Source organism: Panthera uncia, chromosome D4 (genome assembly GCF_023721935.1).
Source record: "Panthera uncia isolate 11264 chromosome D4, Puncia_PCG_1.0, whole genome shotgun sequence".
Classification (NCBI taxonomy): domain Eukaryota; kingdom Metazoa; phylum Chordata; class Mammalia; order Carnivora; family Felidae; genus Panthera; species Panthera uncia.
In genome coordinates, this window is record NC_064807.1 from 55,556,666 (window position 1) to 55,579,920 (window position 23,255).

Genomic DNA, 23,255 nt, shown 5'->3' on the forward strand with positions numbered 1-23,255 from the left:
TGATGGCAGGTGGAGGTGAGCAGGAGAGGAGGGTACACTTGACACATAGGTTGCTATATGGTTGTGGGGGTCTGATGACACACTGGGGATGGAGGAAGCACTGCCAAATCCAATGGTTGTTTGGATGCTGGAATGAAATGTTTAGCTCTGTTTTAGGAAGAGCCTACTGGCAATGATTCATGGACAGTTTGAATCGAGGATATAAGCCCAGTCAGGTGGCCATAGCAAGAGCCTGAAGAAAAGTACAAGATGTGGGTTTTTAGAAAGTAAAAAAAGGGGGGGTAATTCTCAGGGATGGGCAAAGTCAGGATATTCTAGTGCTCATGGATAAGAATTGTACTTCATCAGAGATATGAAATGAGATTGTCAGGTGATCAGAGCGAGGCACAAACATGGGGAGATCACTGACCAGTTTTGGACAGCTAGCATGCGATATAATTAGAGTTTCTCAAGGGTAAAAATCAACATTTTACATTAGCAGACAGTGAAAAGCCACGTGTTATTCTCTAATAATATGCATTTTTTTCTCTTTATGTTATTTTTTTTTTTTCTCTTTCTTTCTTTCTTTCTTTCTCTCTCTCTCTCTCTCTCTCTCTCTTTCTTTCTCTCTCTCTCTCTCTCTCTCTCTCTCTCTGTCTCTCTCTCTCTCTCTCTTTTGAGAGAGACAGACAGACAGATGGAGAGAGAGAATCTTTAGCAAGCTCCATGCCCAATGCAGGGTTTAGGGCTCCATCCCATGACCGTGAGATCATGACCTAACCAAAATCAAGAGTAGGTCAGTCAACCAACTAATCTACCTTGGGGTACCACGTCTGTCTTTCTTACAAGATTATGCTTGTTTTCTGGGAAGTTAGGAATGAGGGTGTCAAACAAGAAAATGTATTAAAATTGCTGTGAGATTTGAAGTTGAAAATAAAATTGCTTTACAAGTATTATAGTGCATCTCAGAGGCGCAAAGGGATGATTATTTTCTTGTAGATACATTCCAATCCTTTGGACTTTTAATAAATTGTTTCTTATAATACCATTTACCAAACTTGTTTAGAAAGAGTTAAAAGGTAAGATTATGAGGTGTTGGGTTAAGACAGTAGTGGAAGGGATAGTTAGGAGAAGAAGGAAAGAAGATGTTAAAGAGGTAGACTTTTCTTACATGATTGGAGAGGTGTTACACTATTTACTAGGATACCGGACATAATAAGGTCAGTTGTAGACAAGCTTATATTTGGGGTTCTTACAGGACTAGTAGGAAGAGAGGTACAGAAGATGGTTAGGAACTTAAACGTGGCACTCAGGAAAGAAGTCTGGATTGGAGAAGTATTTTGATCAGTTGGAGCTGTAGGTGTAGATGAGAAGGCTTAGGGAGAGAGTAAATTGGGGAAAGGGCCTGGGGTAAAGCCTGGAGAGCACCAGCATTTAAAGTGGGACAGAGGGAGTGAAAAAGAAATGAACAGAGAGATAGAGAAATAGGACATAGTGGTGTCCTGGAAGCTGAGAGAGAACTGGGGCTTCAAGAAGAAAGAGGGCAAGTGATGTCACATTTCTCACTGGTTGCCTCTCTCTCAAGATTATAAACCATATTCATTCCCTTTCTCAGTTGCAATGTTGTGAAAATGAGACCATGCGTTCCTTTCTTTATACATGTAGTATGCAAAGTTAGCTATGAGTGGTTTATTCAAGTCTCTTCCTGTGGCTATGACATATAAACCTAGCAATCCTACTTTCTTCTGACCTCCAATTGCCAGTAATAATCACTTACTATTATAACTCTTCACAGTATGTGAAACCTAGCCATCAGCAGCCTCTCATCAGCATAACTAGCTTTATTCTTATGTGTTTATTTTCAAATTTCCCCTGCACTTCCTCTTTCAACCTTTCTGCTATACTGTGAATTTTTTTCATCTCCCACCTGGAGATGCTGTGAAGTTTGCTGTCTCCTCTGTTACCCATGGATTTTATTAGCTACGTTTTTCTCTTTTCTGCTCTTATTCCTTATTCATCCTACCCTGTTCTTTTGTCACTGGCGGCTCCATTGCTGGTCTCTTGTCTCTCTTTCTCTTTTTTCCTGATGTATTATGTGTCAGTATCTAATACTCATTTTTGTATTTCTCATTATTTATCTTTAATATTTCTGTATCTTATTTCCAGGACTAGATTATTCATTAAAGGGAAATTAGGGAGGGCATCTTTACTTAGAATTTGTTTAGCCCAAAATCTTATATACAGGTATGCACATATACTGTTGATTAATTAATAGAGAAAAGAAGCTCCCCCAGAGCTCTGGGGACAAGGCATAAACAGAGCTCTCAGACTTCTTTTAGTTGGGTCTGCTGAACACACATAGGTGAGATAAGAAACTTATTGTAGAAGATATCCTCATTGTTTGAGTTTTCTTCCCCAGGTTTCCTTGCAGAAAAGATTTTTTTTCTTTATCCAAGTTAATCTGTAAAGACCTCTATTTTTTTCATCAATTGGATTGAGATGTTGTTTAGGACTTGCATTAGGAACATTACGTATGTATCCCCGTGCAGTTTTTCTTTTCCAGATTAAAGAGATGTGGGGTTGTCATGTTTCTTTTCTAAGGCTAATCGATTATTTAGGCTGAATGAAACTGTGTGACAGAAAGCTTAGTTTTACCACACTGTGAACACCTTAACTGAGTGGGTGAGTTTAGTCACCTACTTTGTGACTTTGAATAGCTCTACAGTTAGCTTGGAAGGTTTTAGAGACAGGAATTGGGTCCTGTATTGTGTGTCTTGCCCATAGCACCAAATCATATGTATTATATGTGCTCAGGAAGCATTAATTAAATAGACAAATGAACTCATTAGTACATTGTTCTATTGTATTTATGTAAAGGTAAATTTTCTTTGCTTCACTTGTTTTCAACACACTTGATGAGAATTCTGTGGTTGTAATACCACATCCTAAACATGTGAATCTGAGAACATGTATCTTTAGAACACAGAAACCAAGCTTTCTCTGAAGTGTGAACTTGAAACTTTAGGTGATGAATAGCTATTGTCTTCTTGAGAATACCTTTCTGCTTTTTCTTCTAGAATTGGCCTTTTCTCATCTTTCTTACATTTCCTTTCAAATAATCCTGTATTTCAATAAGCGCTTTTTGGAGAATGTTTTTAGCATTAATGTAAGTGGTTGTTCCACTTTAAGACTATAATTTGAGTTAGCCCTTCTAAGTTGATAATCTACCATGTATGATGCTGTTTTTGCTTACTGGTTATGTGGTTCTTTCTGGAATGATTTCTTTTCGAAAAAATATTTTCCTAGTTATTATAGGAAAATCACTGTGTCAGTCACTATCCTGTGATAAACATTTTGTTTATATGTAACATTGTCTACTTTAACTGATAATGACCAGTGGGTTCTCCAGGGGCCGAGTGATGTGAACTGGCACACTCTAGTGTCCCTTACCTGCCTCTGACCACAAGGACCCATCACAATTAGATATTCTCAGGGGCCCTTTTGCTTCTGCTTAGAATCCCTTTCATAAATTTTGTTAAGAAGCTTTGATTTTTCCTAAGTTTCCTGCATATAGTTTGTAAGTGTAAGTTGAGGGCAGTGTTACTATTCATAATAAAACTGTTTAGTATGTAGAGACTGTAAGCATGCAGACCTGGCATTAATGACCTCCTTACTTACCTTAATTTTTTTGTGTGTGAAAATGCATTAATCTAACCATGTTTGTAGCTCCAGAGGAGAGGGAACAGATGGACAAAGCTTTTTGTTATGGATACTTACATAGTTTTCTAGGAACCTAAAGAATGGTTGTAGCGTTCTGGGACATTTTGATTTTCCCTGATGATAGGATCCTGGTGAGAAAGTATTTAAGGTTTAGCAAAACCTTGAATATAGTAGATATATGATTCATATAATCTGGCTTTTTTTTTTTTTAAGTAACCTCTACACCTAACACGGGGCTCAAACTCACAACCCCTATATCAGGAGTCACATGCTTTTCCTGAGCCAGCCAGGCACCGCTGTCTGGCTTTCTTTAAAGGGCTTTCTTCTTTCCTTTAGTGAGATTAGTCGCCTGGACCTGGGTCTGAGTGTGGAGGTATGGAACAAAGGACTGATCTGGGACACCATGGTGGGGACGGTGTGGATTGCACTGAAGACGGTTCGTCAGTCGGATGAGGTCAGTCAATGCATTGCCCATTTGGAGGTACATTTCTAGCCCGTGCTTATCTCCATTCTACCTCCATTCAGCTAATACTCATCCATGTATCCATGCATCTCAGATTGCTCTGTCCTCCACCCCCCCCCCCTTCTAATTGGTGAGCACTACCCTGGGATCAGTCTCATTAAACTTCCTGAGCCTGGGTCCTGAACTCTGCTTTAATTCTTTAAGTCACTGGTTCCCAGGGAACTGGTTTCAGTCGTCCATCTTCTACATGTAAAAGAGTTTAAGGAATTACCATGCGTGGCAATTTTCATTCATACTGTCTCTATACATTATTTCCAAGACTAGTTTTCTACCTCATTTCTCCATAGACACACTCACTTTGAACCTAGGAGAATATGTATTGTATTCCTGTTTAGCTTTAACCTTGACAATGTTTTCTCTGGGAGTAGGGATAATACAGGTGTGCCTCTCTTTCCTAAATTCTTTTAGTTCTGGCTAAGTCTCTACTTCCCCAGGCAGACTAGAAGTTCATTTTTATTGTGGCCCCAGTTCAGGTCTACTTTAACTAGCAATGTGAGTAGCTCTCTACTGATTAGAAGTGGTAACACATTTTAAGTGATACACTCATTAAAAATTGTGCAGATTAAATAATGATCCATGGATATGTTTGGTTTTTGAGTGTGGTACTCTGGACTTCTATCTGCAGTGGGCTTGCAGAGAGCTGAGCACAGTGAAAGCTTCCTTCCACCAAAGAAGGAGAATGGCAGCCACATGCAGCAGAGGCAGGTTGTGATGGTGGTGTGTTTGCCTCATCAGGATGTGAGTGGTCCTCAGGAACTCTCCAACAAGGAAATTTAGAGAAAACACCAGCTCTTAAACCAGGAGGAGGAGAGCCATGAAAGGAGTAAAGTTTAATCTCAGATCTCTGTTTGCTAGGAAGGGCCTGGAGAGTGGTCCACGTTGGAGGCAGAGACACTGATGAAAGATGATGAGATATGTGGAACTAAAAACCCAACTCCTCATAAGATTTTGCTTGATACAAGATTTGAGCTGCCTTTTGGTGAGTCTTTCAGATTAGACATTAAAAACCATTTAACACTTTTTAATGTATTAACCATTGTTTGCTTGTCTCATTACTGTATTTTTTGCCTTGTCTGCTATCTCTTTTGAGGGCAATCTGTCTTCTACCTTATTCCCTATAACATCTAGTCTAGGAATGGTGCAGACTCTAGAATGGTGCTCATTAAAGAATCCACAGTAAATGCACTAAATTTTCTGTGACTGTTCATTTTAATGACTTAGGAAATATTTGCTTGTTCGAGAACATCAATGGCTTATTCTTTTGACAATTTAACATACATTAGTTTGAAGTGAATATATGCCTTATGATTTATCAATTTAAACATTGAAGTAGCATTGATAGAAAAGCTATTTAAAAATAAATTTTAGGAGTGCCTGGGTGACTCACTTGGGTGACTCACTGATTTCGGCACAGGTCATGATCTTGCATTTTATGGGTGTGAGCCCCATGTTGGGCTCTGTGCTTCCAGCTCAGAGCGTCGAGCCTGCTTCAGATTCTGTGTCTCCCTCTCTCTCTGCCCCTCCCCTGCTCGTGTTCTGTCTCTCTCCCTCAAAAATAAATGTTAAAAAAAAATACAAATAATTTTTAAAATAGGAAAAATACATGTTAATAGCAAAAAATAAGTTTTTTATATATACAGTTTTGCTGGGGAGTGGATTTCTGGGCTCCTCACACTGTCAGTCCATCCCTCATTGCGTTTTATTTAACTTATTCATTTTTATTTTAAGTAGGCTCCCTGCCCAATGTGGGGCTTGAACTGAGAACCCTGAGATCAAGGGTTGTATGCTCTGCAGACTGAACCAGCCAGGTGCCCCTGACTCATTGTATTTTAAAGAGACCTTCTTCTCTTTCAACACTGCAACACGTATGTTGTCATTGGTGGCAGTGTACATTTCTGTCTAGATTTTGAGTTTCATGAGGGGTCTTGTGTACTTTTTTTTGGTAACTGTAGAGTTTGCTTGGCACATGATAGGTGTCTGATAAATGTTTTTTTGAATAAATGTGAAGGTAAAATCTCAGATAAGTCTGTCTTTGATGTGAGTTAACGCGAATGTGCTAAGCTTGTGCCTCTGTAATAACCACATTTGGGATACAGTATTAAAAGCTTAATAAAGAGTCCTTTTTTTTTTTTTAAAGATGTTTATTCATTTTGAGAGAGTGCAGAGAGAAGGGGAGGGAGAGAATGCGAAGTAGGCTTCACACTGTCAGTGCAGACTCCAACGTGGGGCTCAAACTCACAAAACTCTGAGATCATGACCTGAGCTGAAACTAAGAGTCTGAAGCTTAACCAGCTGAGCCACCCAGGCGCCCCTGGAGGGTCCTTCTAAGGAAGAATTTTAGCTTACAGAATACCATATTGTGGCAAAGGAATTTTCTTTTGGGTATTCAGAAACCTGTGAAATATTCTGTTCAGTTATGTACTATTATCTTTTAAAAATAGTAATATGTGGAGCGCCTGGGTGGTTCAGTTGGTTAAATGTCTGACTGTTGATTTCAGCTCAGATCATGATCTCATGGTTCACGGGTTTAGGCCCCATTTTGGGCTCTGTGCTGACAGAGTGGGATTCCCTCTCTCCCTCTCTCTCTACCCCTCCCCTGTGTACTCTCTTTCTCTCTCTCTCTCTGAATAAACACAAAATACTAACATGTTTTTTTTATGATGTGGAAAGTTCAGAAAATACAGGTTTGCAAAAGGGACATTAAAATTTCTAATCTCTTTTTTACGTGTTGAGATGTTTTGTTTCTTTTATTTTTTTATGCACATAATATAGTTTTTCCTATAAAATAGCACTGTATATATTACATTCTGACCTGTTTCACTAATTACATAAATAAATGCATATAAAATAAATGCTATTCCTTTATAATTTCCATGGTTGATTTTTTATTGTGTGAATACACAATGATAATAAGAGTAGCATTTGTTGACTAATTACTGTGTGTCAGTGGGTATATCACTAAGCATTTTTGCATATTTCCTCGTATAATATTCATCATTTAAATCCTTCGAGGTGGACCTAACTATTGTCTCCTTTTTAGAGATAAGGAAGCTGAGGCAGAGAGTATTTAAGTCTTTTGCCCAAGGTCACATAGCTAGTAAGTAGTAAAGCTAGAATTTAAACTCCACTGATTTGGCTTTGGAACCTGGGCTTTTAATTTAAACTATAATACATTTAACCATTCCTCTTGGTGGGTATTTTAATTTTTCAAAGTTTGTGCTGTTATAAACAGTAGTGCAAGAAACATCCTTGTAGCTCTATGTTTTTTAAAAACTATCTTGTGGGTGAGGCAGTGCACAGTGGTTTAAAAGTTACCTGTTGAAAATTGAGTCTTTGTCACAAATATGTTCTTTTACTTACAGACTACCATGATTAGTACTTTCTTGTGTATCTTTCCAGAGCCAGTCTTTGAATATATAAGTATATATATAAATGTCAACCTCTTTTAAAAATACAAATAGTAGGGATCTCCTGGGTGGCTCAGTTGGTTAAGTGTCCAACTTCGGCTCAGGTCATGATCTTGTGGTTCGTGAGTTCAAGCCCCGCATCATGCTATCTGCTAACAGCTCAAAGCCTGGAGCCTGCTTTACATTCTGTCTCCCTCTCTCTCTGCCCCTCCCCTGCTCGCACTCTGTCTGTCTCTCTCTCTCTTTCTCTCTCAAAAGTAAATAAATATTTTAAAAAATAGGATTTTCTAACACATTTGCTACACCTTGCTGTTATCCACTTAACAATGTACCTTGGTGAATCATTCTACATCAGAACATATAAATAGCTCTTCCTCCCCTCTCATTTCTTTTTAACAAGTGTGGAGTACACCATTTTATGGATGAGGAAGAACTATATAAGTTAGGTTGTAGATTACTTGAAGGTTTTATTATAAAACTTTAAAATGTTGCCACCAGTTGCTGAAGAGCTGTTTCAGGGGAAGGAGGTGAACGTTTGAACCAGAGGGACAAAGGAGAAAGACCTGGATTTGATTTCTTCATGTGGACTACTGAAGAATATATCTGTTTAAATGTCTCCAAAGTTGATCTGATCCATATATTGCCTATGTTTTCTCTTTTGTGTTAGATATACAGATGTACTTGATGTTTTTATTTTATTTTTTAAATTTATTTATTTTTTTGTTTTTAAGTTTATTTATTCTTGAGAGATAGAGACAGAGCATGAGCCGGGGGGGGGGGGGGACACAGAATTCGAAGCAGGCTCCAGGCTTTGAGCTGTCAGCACAGAGCCCAACGTGGGGCTCGAACCCACGAACCACGAGATCATGACCTGAGCCGAAGCCAGACGCTTAATCGACTGAGCCACCCAGGCGCCCCAGTGTTTTTATTTTTATTTTTACTTAATGTTTTATTTTTTTAAAGTTTATTTACTTTTTGAGAGAGCGAGAGAGAGAGAGAGAGTGTGTGCAAGTCGGGGAGAGGCAGAGAGAGAGGGAGACTGAGGATCGGAAGCATGCTGCCCACTGACAGCAGAGAGCGCCGTGCAGGGCTTGAACTCCTGAACCAGGAAATCATGACCTAAGCCGAAGCTGGTCGCTTAACCAACCGAGCCACCCAGATGCCCCTTACTGATGTTTTTAAGAGATTTTTTTTTTTGGAAGTTGTCACAGTCTTAATTGATTGGTTAATTGGTCAGTTTTAAATATATAGAAATGAGGATATAACCTTATTTTTTCTTCTTTTTAAAAAAACTTTATTTTGAGAGACTGTGTGCACACACGGCAGGGGGGGAGGGGCAGAGAGGGAAGGAGAGAATCTCAAGCATGCTCTGGGCTGTTAGCACACAGCCCAACTTGGAGCTTGATCCCACCAACCTCGAGATCATTACCTGAGCCAAAATCAAGAGTTGGTTGGCTGAGCCACCTAACCGACTAAGCCACCCAGGTGCCACTAGAGAGAGAATCTGAAGCAGCCTCCATGTACAGTGCAGAGCCTGAAGTGGAGCTTGATCCCTGACCCTGGGATCATGACCTAAGTAAAATCAAGAGTCAGATGCTCAACCAACTGAGCCACTTTGGCGCTCTTTCTCTTTTTTTGATAGTAGCCATCCTATTGGGTGTGAAGTGGGATCTTATTGTAGTCTTGATTTGTATTTTTCCTAATGATCAATAATGTTGAACATCTTTTCATGTGCTTATTGGTTATTTGTATATCATCTTTGGAGAAATGTCTATCAAGTCCTTTCTTGATTTTTGAATTGGGTTTTTGTTGTTCTTGAGTTTGAGTTCTCTATTCTGAGCGTTAATTCTTTATCAGATATATTTTGTAAATATTTTCTCTGTCTATGGGTTACCTTTTGATTCTGTTGATAGTGTCTTTTGATGCAGATTTTTTTTTTTTTTTTTTTTTTTTTTTAATTTCATGAAGTCCATTTTGTCTGCTTTTTCTGTCATGGCTTGTACCTTTGGTGTCCTCTCCAAGAGATCATTGCCAAATCCAACATCACTCAGCTTTTGCCCTATATTTTCTTCTTAGAATTTTATAGTTTTAGGTCTTCAGTTTAGGTCTTAATTCATTTTGAGTTAATTTTTTGTATGTGGTGTTAGGTAAATGTCCAACATTCTTTTGCATGTGGATATCTAGTTTTCCCAGCACCATTTGTTGAAAGATGCTTTTCCCTATTGAGTGTTTTTTTTTCTTTTAAGATTTTATTTAATCTCTATACCCAACATGGGGCTCAAACTCACAACCCTGTGATCAAGAGTCACATGCTCTTCTGACCTAGCCAGCCAGGTACTCCTGTTATTGAATGTTCATGGTATCCTTGTCAAAAAATCATTTGACTATATGTGAAGGTTTATTTCTGGGCTCCCTATTCTATTCCATTGTTCTATATGTCTGTGCCATGTTGTTTTGATTACTGTAGTTTTATAGTAAGTTTTGAAATTAGGAAATGTGAGTCTTCCAGTTTTGTTCTTCCTTTTCAAGATTGTTTTTGGCTATTTGGAGTTACTGGGATGCCCTATAAATTTTATTTATTTTTTTCCCTTATGAGTTTTAGAATGGGGTTTCTTATTTCTGCAAAAGAAATCATTGAGGTTTTGATAGTGATTGCATTCAATATGTAGATCACACTGGGTAGTATTGACATTTTGACAATAAGTCTTCTGATCCAGTGGGAATAATAGAATATTATTTTGTTTTCTGTGAAGATGCAAGATCATATTCGTGTCAAGAACCAAGCCCACCAGTAAAATTGTCCATCACTTTCTACCTTGATTATTTGTTGGAATAAAGGATTATTGGTGCATGATCAAATTATTAACCTCGTAATGTAATTTCTTCTTTTTCATGGTAGATATCCCAGAGGAGGAGGCCAGATACTGGACTTACAAATTGGAGCAAATCAATGTCTTGGGAGCTGACAGTGAGGTAGGAATTGCATTATTTACATTACAGAGATGGGAGAATATTTCTTTCCTTTTTTTTTTCTTAATTTTTTTTAAATTTTAGAGAGCGTAACTGGGGGAGAGGGACAAAAGGAGAAAGAGAGAATCTTAAGCAGGCTCCATACTCAGAATGGAGCCTAACATGGGGCTTGATCCCACAACCCTGGGATCGTGACCTGAAGTGAAATCAAGAATTGGATGCTCAACCGACTGAGCCACCCAGGCACCCTGGGAAAAATTTCTTTATAGGACACTTTATAGTTTGTCAAGGGAAGAGGACCCAAGAGCGTGTTGAAGAATGAAAGAATTTAAGCTACATTAAAGAAACAAGGCAGCTGGAAGATCATTGGACATTTAGAAGGATCTATCTCCCACTTGTTCTATTTTTCTCATTGTTCCCCATTAATGGCTGAGTTGGCACTAGTCTGGCTCTAGACTTTTTGGGTGGGAGCTTACACTAGGGAAACTGTTCTCTTGTTACAGAGATGAGCAGAAGGCATTTCTTTTGCTAATTTCCAGATGTTTGGTATACAGTTGACTCTTGAACAGCATGAGTTTGAACTATATGGGTCTAGTCATACACAGATTTTTTCTGATATAGTACTGTAAATGTAGTGTAATAATGCAAATGTATATGATTTTCTTAACATCTTTTTTCTCTAGTTTATTGTAAGAATACAGTATATAATACATATAACATACAAAACATGCATTGACTCCTTATCGGTAAGGCTCAACAGTAAGCTATTAGCAGTTAAGTTTTGGGGGGAATCAAAAGTTATATGTGAACCTTTGCCTGTGTGGAAGGTCAATGCCCCTAATCCCCCATTGTTCAAGAGTCAACTGTTAAGGGTGCCTTGGTGGCTCAGTTGGTTAAGCATTCAACTTCAGCTTAGGTTGTGATCTCATAGTTTGTGAGTTCAAGCCCTGTGTTGGGCTCTGTGTTGACAGGAGCCTGCTTGGGATTCTCTCTCTTTGTCCCTCCTTCCCTCCCTCCCTCTCTCTCTTTCTCTCAAATAAAATTTTAAAAAGTCAACTGTAAATTGTTATTTGTATGTTCTTTTTAGGGATGCTTAGACTATTACATTGCTTGGCCTTGTCTTATCTCCAGAGATAACTCTGGTGCACAAAAGGAAACACAGACAACTCAGTCTGGGCCATCAGGAATGGGGGATGTTTTTGTTATTGCTCGTGGAGGAAAAAGATAAGATTTTCATTTTTGGACATTTTGGGCTGTTACAAAATTGGTCTGATTATAAGGTAGAATTTGGAATGCCAACAGATATTTCAATGGAAATGTCTGGTAAGCAACTTCATGAAAGAATGAAAGAATATGAAGCTCAGGGTATTAGATAGGGTGAGGAGCTATTGGCATAGAGTTAGGATTCATGAACATAATAGTAGCATTTGAAGTCCCAGGAATAGAAGAACTCACTCATGTAAAGTATGTAAAAAGCATTTTTAAAATTTTTTTATTTTAATATTTATTTTTGAGAGAGAGCGAGAGGGAGAGTGGGGGGGGGGGGAGTACAGAGAGAGAGGGAGACACAGAATCTGAAGCAGGCTCCAAGCTCTGAGCTATCAACACCGAGCCCATTGTGGGGTTTGAACCACGCACAGACCGTGAGATCATGACCTGAGCCCAAGTGGGATGCTTAACCGACTGAGCCATCCAGGTGCCTCTGTAAAAAGTATTGAAGAATAACAAGGGGGAACACCAAATATAGAATATGGAAAAACCAGAGATGGTGAAGGAACTGAAGAGAGCAAGTAGAAAAAGAAAAAGGCTCTTGGAACAAAGGGTAAAAGGGTTTTAAGGCAGAAATTCTTGATACTGTCAGATGTTAATGAGAACAAAGATGATGAGTAATGGAGCTGTCACATTTGGCAATTACTGACCAATATTTGTGGATTAGTTCAGGATTCCAAAATGAAGTGTTTTGATGAGTGTATTAGTTTCCTAGGGCCTCCATAGCAAAGTGCTATTAACTAGGTGGTTTACAAAAACAGAAATTTATCCTCTCAATTCTGAAGGCTAGAATTCTGAAATGAAGCTATTGGCAGGGTCAGTTCCTGCTGAACGTTCTGAGGAACTGTTCCATGACTCTCTTCTGCCTTCTGGTGGTTTTCAGTAGTTCTTGCTGTTCCTTGGTTTGAAGACATTGTTCAAATTTCTGCCTGTTGCCACTACCTCCCTGTGTGTCTCTGTGTCTCCTCACAATATGTTCTCTTTGTGTGTCTCTGTCCAAATTTACATTTATCTTGTAAGGGCAATAGTCACTGAACTAATTTGATTACATCTGCAGAACCCCATTTACAAATAAGGTCACATGCATAGGTACTGGGGATTAGGACTTCAACATATTGTTTTGAGGAACACAGTTCAACCCGCAGTGAGTTAAATCACAGGTGAGAAAATGGAATTTGTGACAAGTGTCAGGGTTTTTTCTTAATTCACCTGAATCCTCTGTAGGCTGCCTACTATTTGAACTATATAATTCTTCTTATGCCCCAGCCAGTACCTCAACTTTTCTCTGTTAAAAGTTCCAATCCTGGGGCGCCTGGGTGGCTCGGTCGGTTAAGCGTCCGACTTCGGCTCAGGTCATGATCTCGCGGTCCGTGAGTTCAAGCCCCGCGTCAGGCTCTGTGCTGACAGCTCAGAGCCTGGAACCTGTTTCAGATTCTGTGTCTCCCTCTCTCTCTCTGACCCTCCCCCATTCATGCTCTGTCTCTCTCTGTCTCAAAAATAAATAAACGTTAAAAAAAAAAAAATTAAAAAAAAAAAGTTCCAATCTTTCTTCTCTCCTTGATACATGCCAAATCTACTCTGTCTTTTTCTCACTTTACCCTTTGTATTTTTTTGTTTTCCCATAGCCTGGGTGTAGAGTGGTATACATTTTCCAAACTCCTATCTTCTTTGTTTACTTAGTAAAGAAACAGATGGCTGGGCACCTGGCTGGCTCAGTTGGTAGAGCATGTGACTCCTGATTTCAAGGTCATGAGTTCAAGTTCCATACTGGGTGTAGAAATTACGTAAAAATAAAATCTGGAAAAACCAAAACATTGTGCTTTTGATTTTATAGGCTTTGCTGTGTGTCACTAGGCAGAATCAGATGAAGAGGTTAAAACAATAAAAAACCAAATGTAACTTCAGCAAATAGGGAGGAATTTTATAAGTTCTAAAAATGGTGGTTCTTGGCCTGTGGTTCTCAACTTCCTTTAAGATTTTTGCTTTTTGTTTCTATTCTAGGATTTGGAGTTCACTAAGTTTACTTCTTTCATCCCTCCCTATATCACCTGTTAATATTTTTAATAACTGTGAAAATATAGTTCATAAAGCTCACACATTTAAAGTATAAAATATAGTATATTCAGAGTTGTACATACTTAGAACATTTGCATTACCCTGTAAAGAAATCCTATGCCCTTAGCCATCATACTCCCAATTCTCTCATCCTCCTTAGTCCTAGGCAAATATCTACTTTCTATCTCTATACATTGACTTATTGTGGACATTTCATATAATGAAATTATACAATATGTGGTTCTTTATGATTTTCTTCTTTCACTTAGCATAATATTTTCAAAATTTCTTCCATGTTGTGGCATGTACACACTACTTCATTCTGTTTCATTGTCAAATAATATTCCATTGTATGGTTATACTACATTTCATCCATTTATCAGTTGGTAGACAATTAGATTATTTCTACTGTTGTGGATAATGCTGCTATTAATATTGATGTACAAGTTTTTGTTTGGACATAGGTTTTCTCTTGGGTGTACACCTGGGAGTAGAATTGCTGGATCAGATGGTAACTATGATTAACTGTTTTAGAAATTGCCATACTTTTTCCCAAAGTGGCTGTACCATTGTACATTCCTACCAGCAGTGTATAAGGGTTCTGTTTTCTCCACATTCTCGCTAACACTTGTTGAATATGGCCATCCTAGTAAATGTGAAGTGCTATCTTATTGTGATTACTACTTTATTTAAAAATTTTGTTATTGAAATTTCCTAACATGAAAAGTAAGTAGAATTATTCCTCTTTTTGCTGTAGTGTTTTAAGACCAATCTCAGACATCATCTTGTCTCACTCACAAATATGTGAATATTTGTACATCTTTAATAGATAATGCCTTTTTTTATGTAGATAAAAAAACCACATACCCTTCATCACATTTAACAATAATTTGTTTTTTAATGTTTTTATTTATTTTTGAGACAGAGAGAGACAGCATGAGCAGGGGAGGGGAAGAGAGAGAGGGAGACACAGAATCCGAGCAGACTCCAGGCTCTGAGCTGTCAGCACAGAGCCCGACACGGGGCTCGAACTCACAGACTGTGAGATCATTACCTGAGCTGAAGTCAGACGCTTGACCGATTGAGCCACCCAGGCGCCCCTAACAATAATCTCTTAATGTCATGTCCCACCTAGTAAGTTCAGATTTCCATTATTGTCTCAAAGATATATTTTCACAGTTGATTTGTTCAATTCAGGATCCAAACAAGTTGTTCACATTTGGTTATTATGTCTAGTAAATAATTTTTATTCTGTAACTTTCCCCTTCCCTCATTTGTTTTATAGAATCCTGCATATTCTGGATTTGGCTGATTATATCCCCAGGGTTTTATTTACCATGTTCCTCTATCTCTGTTCTTTTAAACTAAAAATTATATCTAATAGTTCGAGGATTAGATTGAGACTTAGACTGAAGTTCTTTTTCGGTAGGGAGATGGTGTCTCATTTCACTTTAGTGATGTTAAAATGCAACAGTGGAGAGGCACTTACTACTTGCAGTTACTTTCACAATAAACATCATACATGTGAAAAAAATTCAACAGTGGGTTCAACTGGTGTAGCCAGTTTTATCCATAATAAAGCTTTCCCACCAGTCTTCCCACTTGGTTTTAGCAGCAGATAATTATTATTTAATTAGGGCTTGTAAAATGATGATTTTCTAATTATATTACCCCTCCAACCTTTATTTACTATGATTTGTCTGTGAAAAAGGACTTTCTCTTACAGCTCTTTCATTCACTTGTAATAAAATCTGTACAAGAAAAACATTCTCTTTTGTTAATTTTCTTTTTAAATTTTTTTTTCAACGTTTTTTAATTTATTTTTGGGACAGAGAGAGACATAGCATGAACGGGGGAGGGGCAGAGAGAGAGGGAGACACAGAATCGGAAACAGGCTCCAGGCTCCGAGCCATCAGCCCAGAGCCTGACGCGGGGCTCGAACTCACGGACCGTGAGATCGTGACCTGGCTGAAGTCGGACGCTTAACCGACTGCGCCACCCAGGCGCCCCTAATTTTCTTTTTAAAAAAATGTTTGTTTTTTTTTTTTTTACTTTTTGAGAGAGAGGGAGAGAGACAGTGTGCGCGCGTGGGAGAGGCAGAGAGAGGGAGACACAGAATCCAAAGCAGGCTCCAGGCCCTGAGCTGTCAGCATAGAGCCCGATGTGGGGCTCAAACTCATGAACTGTGAGATGCTGATGCAAGCTGAAGTTGGGTCGGATACTCAACTAAGCCACCCAGGTGCCCCTCAGTTTTCAAAATAATAGGAAACTTCTCCAGGCAATGAATGTGTTTTCTTTTTTTAGTAGTGTATCATTATGAATTTATGGGTTTTGATATTATTGATTTGTTTCAATCCATTACAGTCATTATTCTTTTTGATACTAAAATCATCTCATCTTTCATTAGTGGTATCTCCTTCATGTTGGCTCCTGTGTACTTTTTTCTGTTTTTATCATGGAAAAATTTTAAGGAGACTTAAAAATAGAGGGAATAATAAAATGAAACCAGTACACATATTCCCAAGATTCAGTAATTATCAAGATCTTGTCATATCATTTAAAAAACACAGTGTAGAGTCTTCTTAATTCTCCGGTGTGTATTTAACAGTTCCCATCCACTGGAACCCCTTGGGTCAGAAGTACTAAGTCAAGACTGGCTTAGGGATCTACCACTTGACAGAGTTGGATTGTACCACTATTACTTTTCCTCCTCACGGACCATTAGGTTTTCACTATGATAAACGTATGCTGCAGTGAGCATTATTTCTGTATGTTTATGAATGAGGATTCTTTGGATATATATACCCAGGAAGTAGAATTGCTTGGTTGTGGGATATGCTCTGTTCAGCCTTACTAGATATTGCTCAATTGTTCTCCAAAATAATTGTACCAATTTATATTACATTTCCTGCTGCTTTGTATACTTACTGATACTTGCTACTACCAGATTAAAAGTATTTGCTAATCTAATGAGTGTAGAGTATTATTGTTTTAATTTGCATTTGTCTGTTTATTGGTGACATGCAGTCATTTATTCAACAAATAACTTACCAAACACTAAATACCAGTCACTGTTTTTAGATGTTTGGTAAACACCAGAGGTTGAACAAAGATCCCTGTTCTCATAGATCAAATAGGAGGAGATAGACAATAAGCAGGAAATGTAATAAATACAGTAAGTATTAAAGTGTTAGAAGTGCTGTAGTGAGGAAACCTATTTTCTTCATGTTGATTTTGCATTTCTTTTGTTAGTATCTATTTCTAATCATTGTGAATGGCATATTTAAAAATTACATTTTCTAATAGTTCATTGCTGTTATAAGGTAGTGCTTTGTTGTTCATATTTTTAGTATTCATCTTATACAGCAACTTTTAAAACTTTATTTTAATTCCAGTGTGATTAACATACAGCATTATGTTAGCCTCAGGGGTACAATATAGTGATTGAACAATTCTGTGTATTACTCAGTTCTCATCACGATAAATGTACATCTTAATCCCCTTCACCTAGTTCACCCGCCTCACCTCCCCCTCTGGTAACCACCCATTTTCTATATTTAAGAGTCTATTTTTTGTTGTTGTTGTTTTTTGTTTTGGTCTCTTGTTGTTAGTTTCTTAAATTCCACATATGATTGAAATTTTATGGTATTTGTCTTTGACTTATTTCACTTAGGATTATACTCTGTAGCTCCATCCATGTTGTTCCAAATGACAAGATTTCATTCTTTTTTTGTGGCTAATTAACGTTGCAATGTAAATATATACCACATCTTCTTTATCCATTCATCAATAATGGACACTTAGGTTACTTCCATAATTTGGCTGTTGTCAATAATGTCGCTATAAACGTAGGAGTGCATATATCCTTTTGAATTAGTGTTTTCACACTCTTTGGGTAAATACCGAGTAGTGAAATTACTGGGTCATATGGTAGTTCTGTTTTTAGCTTTTTGGAGAGCCTCTATACTGTATTCCACAGTGGTTATACCAGTTTGCATTCTCACCAACAGTGCACAAGGGTTTCTTTTTCTCTACATCATCACCAACCCTTGTTGTGTCTTGTCTTTTTGGTTTTAGCCATTCTGACAGGTGTGAGGTGATATCTCATTGTGGTTTTGATTTGCATTTCCTTGATGATGCTCAAGTGATGTTGAGTATTTTTTCATGTGTCTGTTGGCCATCTTTATATTGTCTTTTTTGTTTGTTTTGAAATTTGAACTTTATTTTTATTTTTAATTTATTATCAAGTTAGCTAACATGTAGTGTAGTCTTGGCTTCAGGAGTAGATTCCCATGATTCATCTCTTTCCTACAGCACCCAGTGCTCATCCCAACAAGTGTCCTCCTCAATGCCCATCACCCATTTTCCCCAACCCTCCATCCCTATCAACTCTCAGTTCTCTGTATTTAAGAGTCGCCTATGGTTTGCCTCCCTCTCTGTTTGTAACTTATTTTTCCTTCCCTTCCCCTATGGTCTTCTGTCAAGTTTCTCAAATTCCACATCTGAGTAAATTTGTATGATATTTGTCTTTCTCTGACTGACTTATTTCACTTAGCATAATGCCCTCCAGTTCCATCCACGTTGTTGTAAATGGCAAGATTTCATTCTTTTTCATTGCCGAGTGGTATTCTATTGTGTATGTGTATGTGTGTGTGTGTGTGTGTGTATATATATATATATATATATATATATATATATATACATACACATATATACCACGTCTTCTTTATCCATTTATCAATTGATGGACATTTGGGCTCTTACATAATTTGGCTGCTGTTGATAGTGCTGCTATAAACATTGGGGTACATGTGCCCCCACGAATCAGCACTCCTCTTTCCTTTGGGTAAATTCCTAGTAGTGCTATTGCTGGGTCATAGGGTAATCCTATTTTTAATTTTTTGAGGAACTTTCATATTGTTCTCCAGAGTGGCTGCACCAGTTTGCATTTCCACCAACAGTGCAAGAGGGTTCCCCTTTCTCCACATCTTCTGTTTTTGGATGAAAAGTTTTGAATATATCTGTTAAGTCCATCTGGTCCAATGTGTCATTTGGAACCATTGTTTCCTTATTGATCTTCTGCCTAGATGATATGTCCATTGATGTAAGTGGACTATTAAAGTCCCCTACAATGATGGTATTATTATCCATACATTTATTTATGTTTGTGATTAATTGATTTATATATTTGGGTGTTTCCACGTTGGGGGCATAAACATTTACAATTGTTAGCTCTTGTTGATGGATAGTTCCCTTAATTATGATAGAATGACCTTCTTCTTCTCTTATTATAGTCTTTGGTTTAAAATCTAGTTTGTCTGATACAAGTATGGCTACTCTGGCTTTCTTTAGACAGCCATTAGCATGATAGATGGTTTTCCATCCCCTCATTTTTTTTTTAACTTTTAAATTTTTTTTTTTTTTTTTTTTTATTTATTTTTGGGACAGAGAGAGACAGAGCATGAACGGGGGAGGGGCAGAGAGAGAGGGAGACACAGAATCGGAAACAGGCTCCAGGCTCCGAGCCATCAGCCCAGAGCCTGACGCGGGGCTCGAACTCACGGACCGCGAGATCGTGACCTGGCTGAAGTCGGACGCTTAGCCGACTGCGCCACCCAGGCGCCCCTAACTTTTAATTTTTAAAAAAAATTAATTTATTTTTTAATTTACATCCAAGTTAGCATATAGTGCAACAGTGATTTCAGGAGTAGATTCCTTAATGCACCTTACCCATTTAGCCCATCCCCCTTCCCACAACCTCTCCAGCAACCTTCTGTTTGTTCTCTATATTTAAGTCTCTTGGGACGCCTGGGTGGCTCAGTCTGTTAAGCATCCAACTTGAGCTCAGGTCATGATCTCATGGTTCATGAGTTTGAGCCCGCATCAGGTTCTGTGCTGAGAGCTCAGAGCCTGGAGCCTGCTTTGGATTTTGTGTCTCCCTCTCTCTCTGCCCATCCCCCACTCGGTCTCTCTCTGTTTTTCAAAAATGAATAAATGTTAAAAAAAAAAAAAAAGTCTCATGTTTTGTCTCCCTCCCTGTTTTTATATTATTTTTACTTCCCTTCCCTTATGCTCATGTTTTGTATCTTAAATTCCTCATATGAGTGAAATCATATGATATTTGTGTTTCTCTAATTTCTCTTAGTGTAATACCCTCTAGTTGCAAATGGCAAGATTTTATTCTTTTTAATCACCAGGTCGTATTCCATTATATATGTATATATATATATATATATATATATATATATATATATATATATAATATATATATATATATATATATACATATATATATATATATCCATTATATAAATATAAATATATATATATATATCTATATATATACACACACACACACACACACACATACCACATCTTCTTTATCCATTCATGCATCAACCATCCCCTCACTTTCAATCTGCAGGTGTCCTCAGGTCTAAAATGAATCTCTTGTAGGCAGCCTATAGATGGATCTTGTTTTTATATCCATTTTCATACCCTGTGTCTTTTGACTGGGGCATTTAGTCCATTTACATTCAGAATGGTTATTGAAAGATGGGGTTTAGTGTCATTGTGTTATCGGTAGATTCTTGCTTGTGGTGATGTCTCTGGTTCTTTGTAGTCTTTGCTGCTTTCCACTCCCAGAGCCTCCCTTAGGATCTCCTGCAGGGCTGGTTTAGTGGTCATGACCTCCTTTAGTTTTTGTTTGTCTGGAAAAGCCTTTATCTTTCCTTCTATTCTGAATGACAGTCTTGCTGGATAAAGGATTCTTGACTGCATATTTTTCCTATTCAGCGCGTTGAATATTTCCTGCCACTCCCTTCTGGCCTGCCAAATTTCAGTGGACAGGTCTGCTACTACCTTTATGTATCTACTACATAAATGCAATTTATGTTGCATTTACAACATTTCTTAATTCATCATTATGACTATTTCTTAGGTCTTTGATCTCTGCAGCAGTTAGATTCTCTTCTGTCTTCTATGCTATTTTCAAGCCCAGCTATTAGTCTTATGACTATTATTCTAAATTCTTGTTCAGATATATCTGTTTTGAGCAATTCTCTGGCTGTTATTTCTTCCTGGAATTTCTTTTGAGGAGAATTCTTCCATTTAATCATTTTGGCTAGGTTTCTGTCTTTTATGTGTTTTAACAGTTTGTTGTGTGTCCTGCACCTGTAAGTACTACAATATTAAAAAGCTTTGGTTCCAAGAAAGTTGCACACTCCTGAAAACTCTGATGTTTAGGCCCTAAGGCTGTTTGCAAAGTAGAAACTAGCTCTCTCCATATTTTTCATTCCCTAGTCTGTGGTCCAGAGTGGTTTTTCTCTTGTCCAAATACAATACTACAGTTCCACAGCCTCTCTTTTTCTTCCTTTTGTCACTCTGCAGAAGGGGTTCCCCCCACTCTGTTCCTATGCTGCCGGTTTTCTCTCTCCAAATTAGCAAACATGCACCTCAGTCCCACCAAGATGTCTTCCTCCACCTGAGTCTGTTCTCCAGGGAGGGTCCAAGTCAGGTCTGGGGGCTCCACTCAGCTACTATATGTCATCTTTGGAGAAATGTCTGTTGGTACTTTTTCCCAGTTTTTAATTGATTTTTTTTTTTTTTTGGTGTTGAGGTGTAGAAGTTCTTTGTATGTTTTACATACTAACCTTACTGAATACATCATTTGCAAATATCTTCTCTTATTCAATAGGTTCATTTTGTTTTGTTGATTCTTTGCTGTGTAGAAGATTTTTATTATTTTTATTTTAAAAAAATATTATTTTTTTATTTTTATTTATTTTATTTTTATAAAAAAATATTATTTTTTTAAAATAAGCTCTTCGAACTCATGACCTCAAGGTCAAGAGTTGCATGCTCTAGCAACTGAGCCAGCCAGGTGCCCCAGAAGCTTTTTATTTTGGTGTAGTCCTAATAGTTTATTTTTTCAGCAACTGTTAATAGTTGTACTAGTTTAGAGATTCTCTTAGATTTTTCTATGTAACCAGTTTTGAAATCTTTGAATAATAATACTTTTTAATCACTTTCTAATTCTTTATTTTTTAAAGCGTTTGAAATTTTATACATATTTTTATTAACAGAGTTTATTTTTTACAGGAGTTGTAGATTTATGGATATACTGAACATATAATACAGGGAGTTTTCTTATCACCTCTTCTCCACCCCCTCCCTGAAGTTTCCTGTTATTAACACATACATTAGTTACAATTAATGAACCAATTCTGATATGTTATTATAAACTTAAAAGTTAATGTTTTATTTATATTTATTAACTAAAAATAACATGAAAAAGCCACATTTTTTCCAGGTTTGCTTAGTTTTTACCTCAATGCCTTTTCTTTTTTTTTTTACGTTTTTTTTTTTTTTTTTTTTTTTATTTTTGGGACAGAGAGAGACAGAGCATGAACGGGGGAGGGGCAGAGAGAGAGGGAGACACAGAATCGGAAACAGGCTCCAGGCTCCGAGCCATCAGCCCAGAGCCCGACGCGGGGCTCGAACTCACGGACAGCGAGATCGTGACCTGGCTGAAGTCGGACGCTCAACCGACTGCGCCACCCAGGCGCCCCGATGCCTTTTCTGTTTCAAGAGCCCACCCAGGACACTGTGTTAAATTCAATTATCATGTCTCCTTAGGCTGCTCTTGTCTGGGTCATTTTCTCAGACTTTGCTTGTTTTTGATGCTCCCTTATTTTAAAAAGTTTATTGCATAAAGCATCCAGTGTAGTATTTTTTTTTTTAAGTTTATTTATATTGAGAGAGAGCATGTGTGTAAGTGGGGAGGGGCGGGGGGGTGGGGAGAGAATCCCAAGCAGTTTCCGCGCTGTCCTGGTAGAACCTAATGTAGGTCTCAATCTCATGAACTGTGAGATCATGACCTGAGCTCAAGTCAAGAGTTGGATGGTTAACCGATTGATCCACCCAGGTGCTCTCAGTATAATTTTTAATAGTTGTAGTGAAAGTGGGGAGCCTTGTCTTTTTCCTGACCATAAGGGGAATACTTCTTAAGTCCTGAAGTATGATGTTTGCCCTAAAGTTTGATAGGTACTTTATCAGATTGAGATAATTCTGTTTTTATTGTCTACGAATTTTTGTCATGAAAATATAAGTCTTTTCTGCATCCATTAGACCACGAATTTTTCTTTAATCTGTTTATCATGGTGAATTATTGTAGTGAATTAATAGGTTTTCAGATATTGAACCGTCCTTGCATTTAAAGCCTACCTGGTCATAATGTATGGCCATTTATATACCAACATACATGCATACGCACATATGTACATACATATTTACATATAAATTTACAACAGTTACATATTATGGATAAATAA

At 37.8% G+C, this 23,255-nt stretch overlaps 1 protein-coding gene across 5 annotated transcripts in view; it reads left to right on the forward strand.

The window, feature by feature from the left end:
* The first annotated feature begins 3,620 nt into the window (after nucleotides 1–3,620).
* UNC13B (unc-13 homolog B) overlaps nucleotides 3,621–23,255 on the forward strand; it is a 160,243-nt gene continuing 140,608 nt past the window's right edge. Inside the window, exons 1-3 of one of the 5 annotated variants that reach the window (XM_049625804.1) lie at nucleotides 3,621–4,153; nucleotides 5,078–5,201; nucleotides 10,529–10,602. In XM_049625804.1, coding sequence (XP_049481761.1) covers nucleotides 3,968–4,153; nucleotides 5,078–5,201; nucleotides 10,529–10,602 — 384 coding nt within the window. In that variant the 5' untranslated portion in view covers nucleotides 3,621–3,967. The remainder of the gene's footprint in view (nucleotides 4,154–5,077; nucleotides 5,202–10,528; nucleotides 10,603–23,255) is intronic. The other 4 variants (XM_049625833.1, XM_049625815.1, XM_049625851.1 and 1 more) reach the window with 4 other exon arrangements.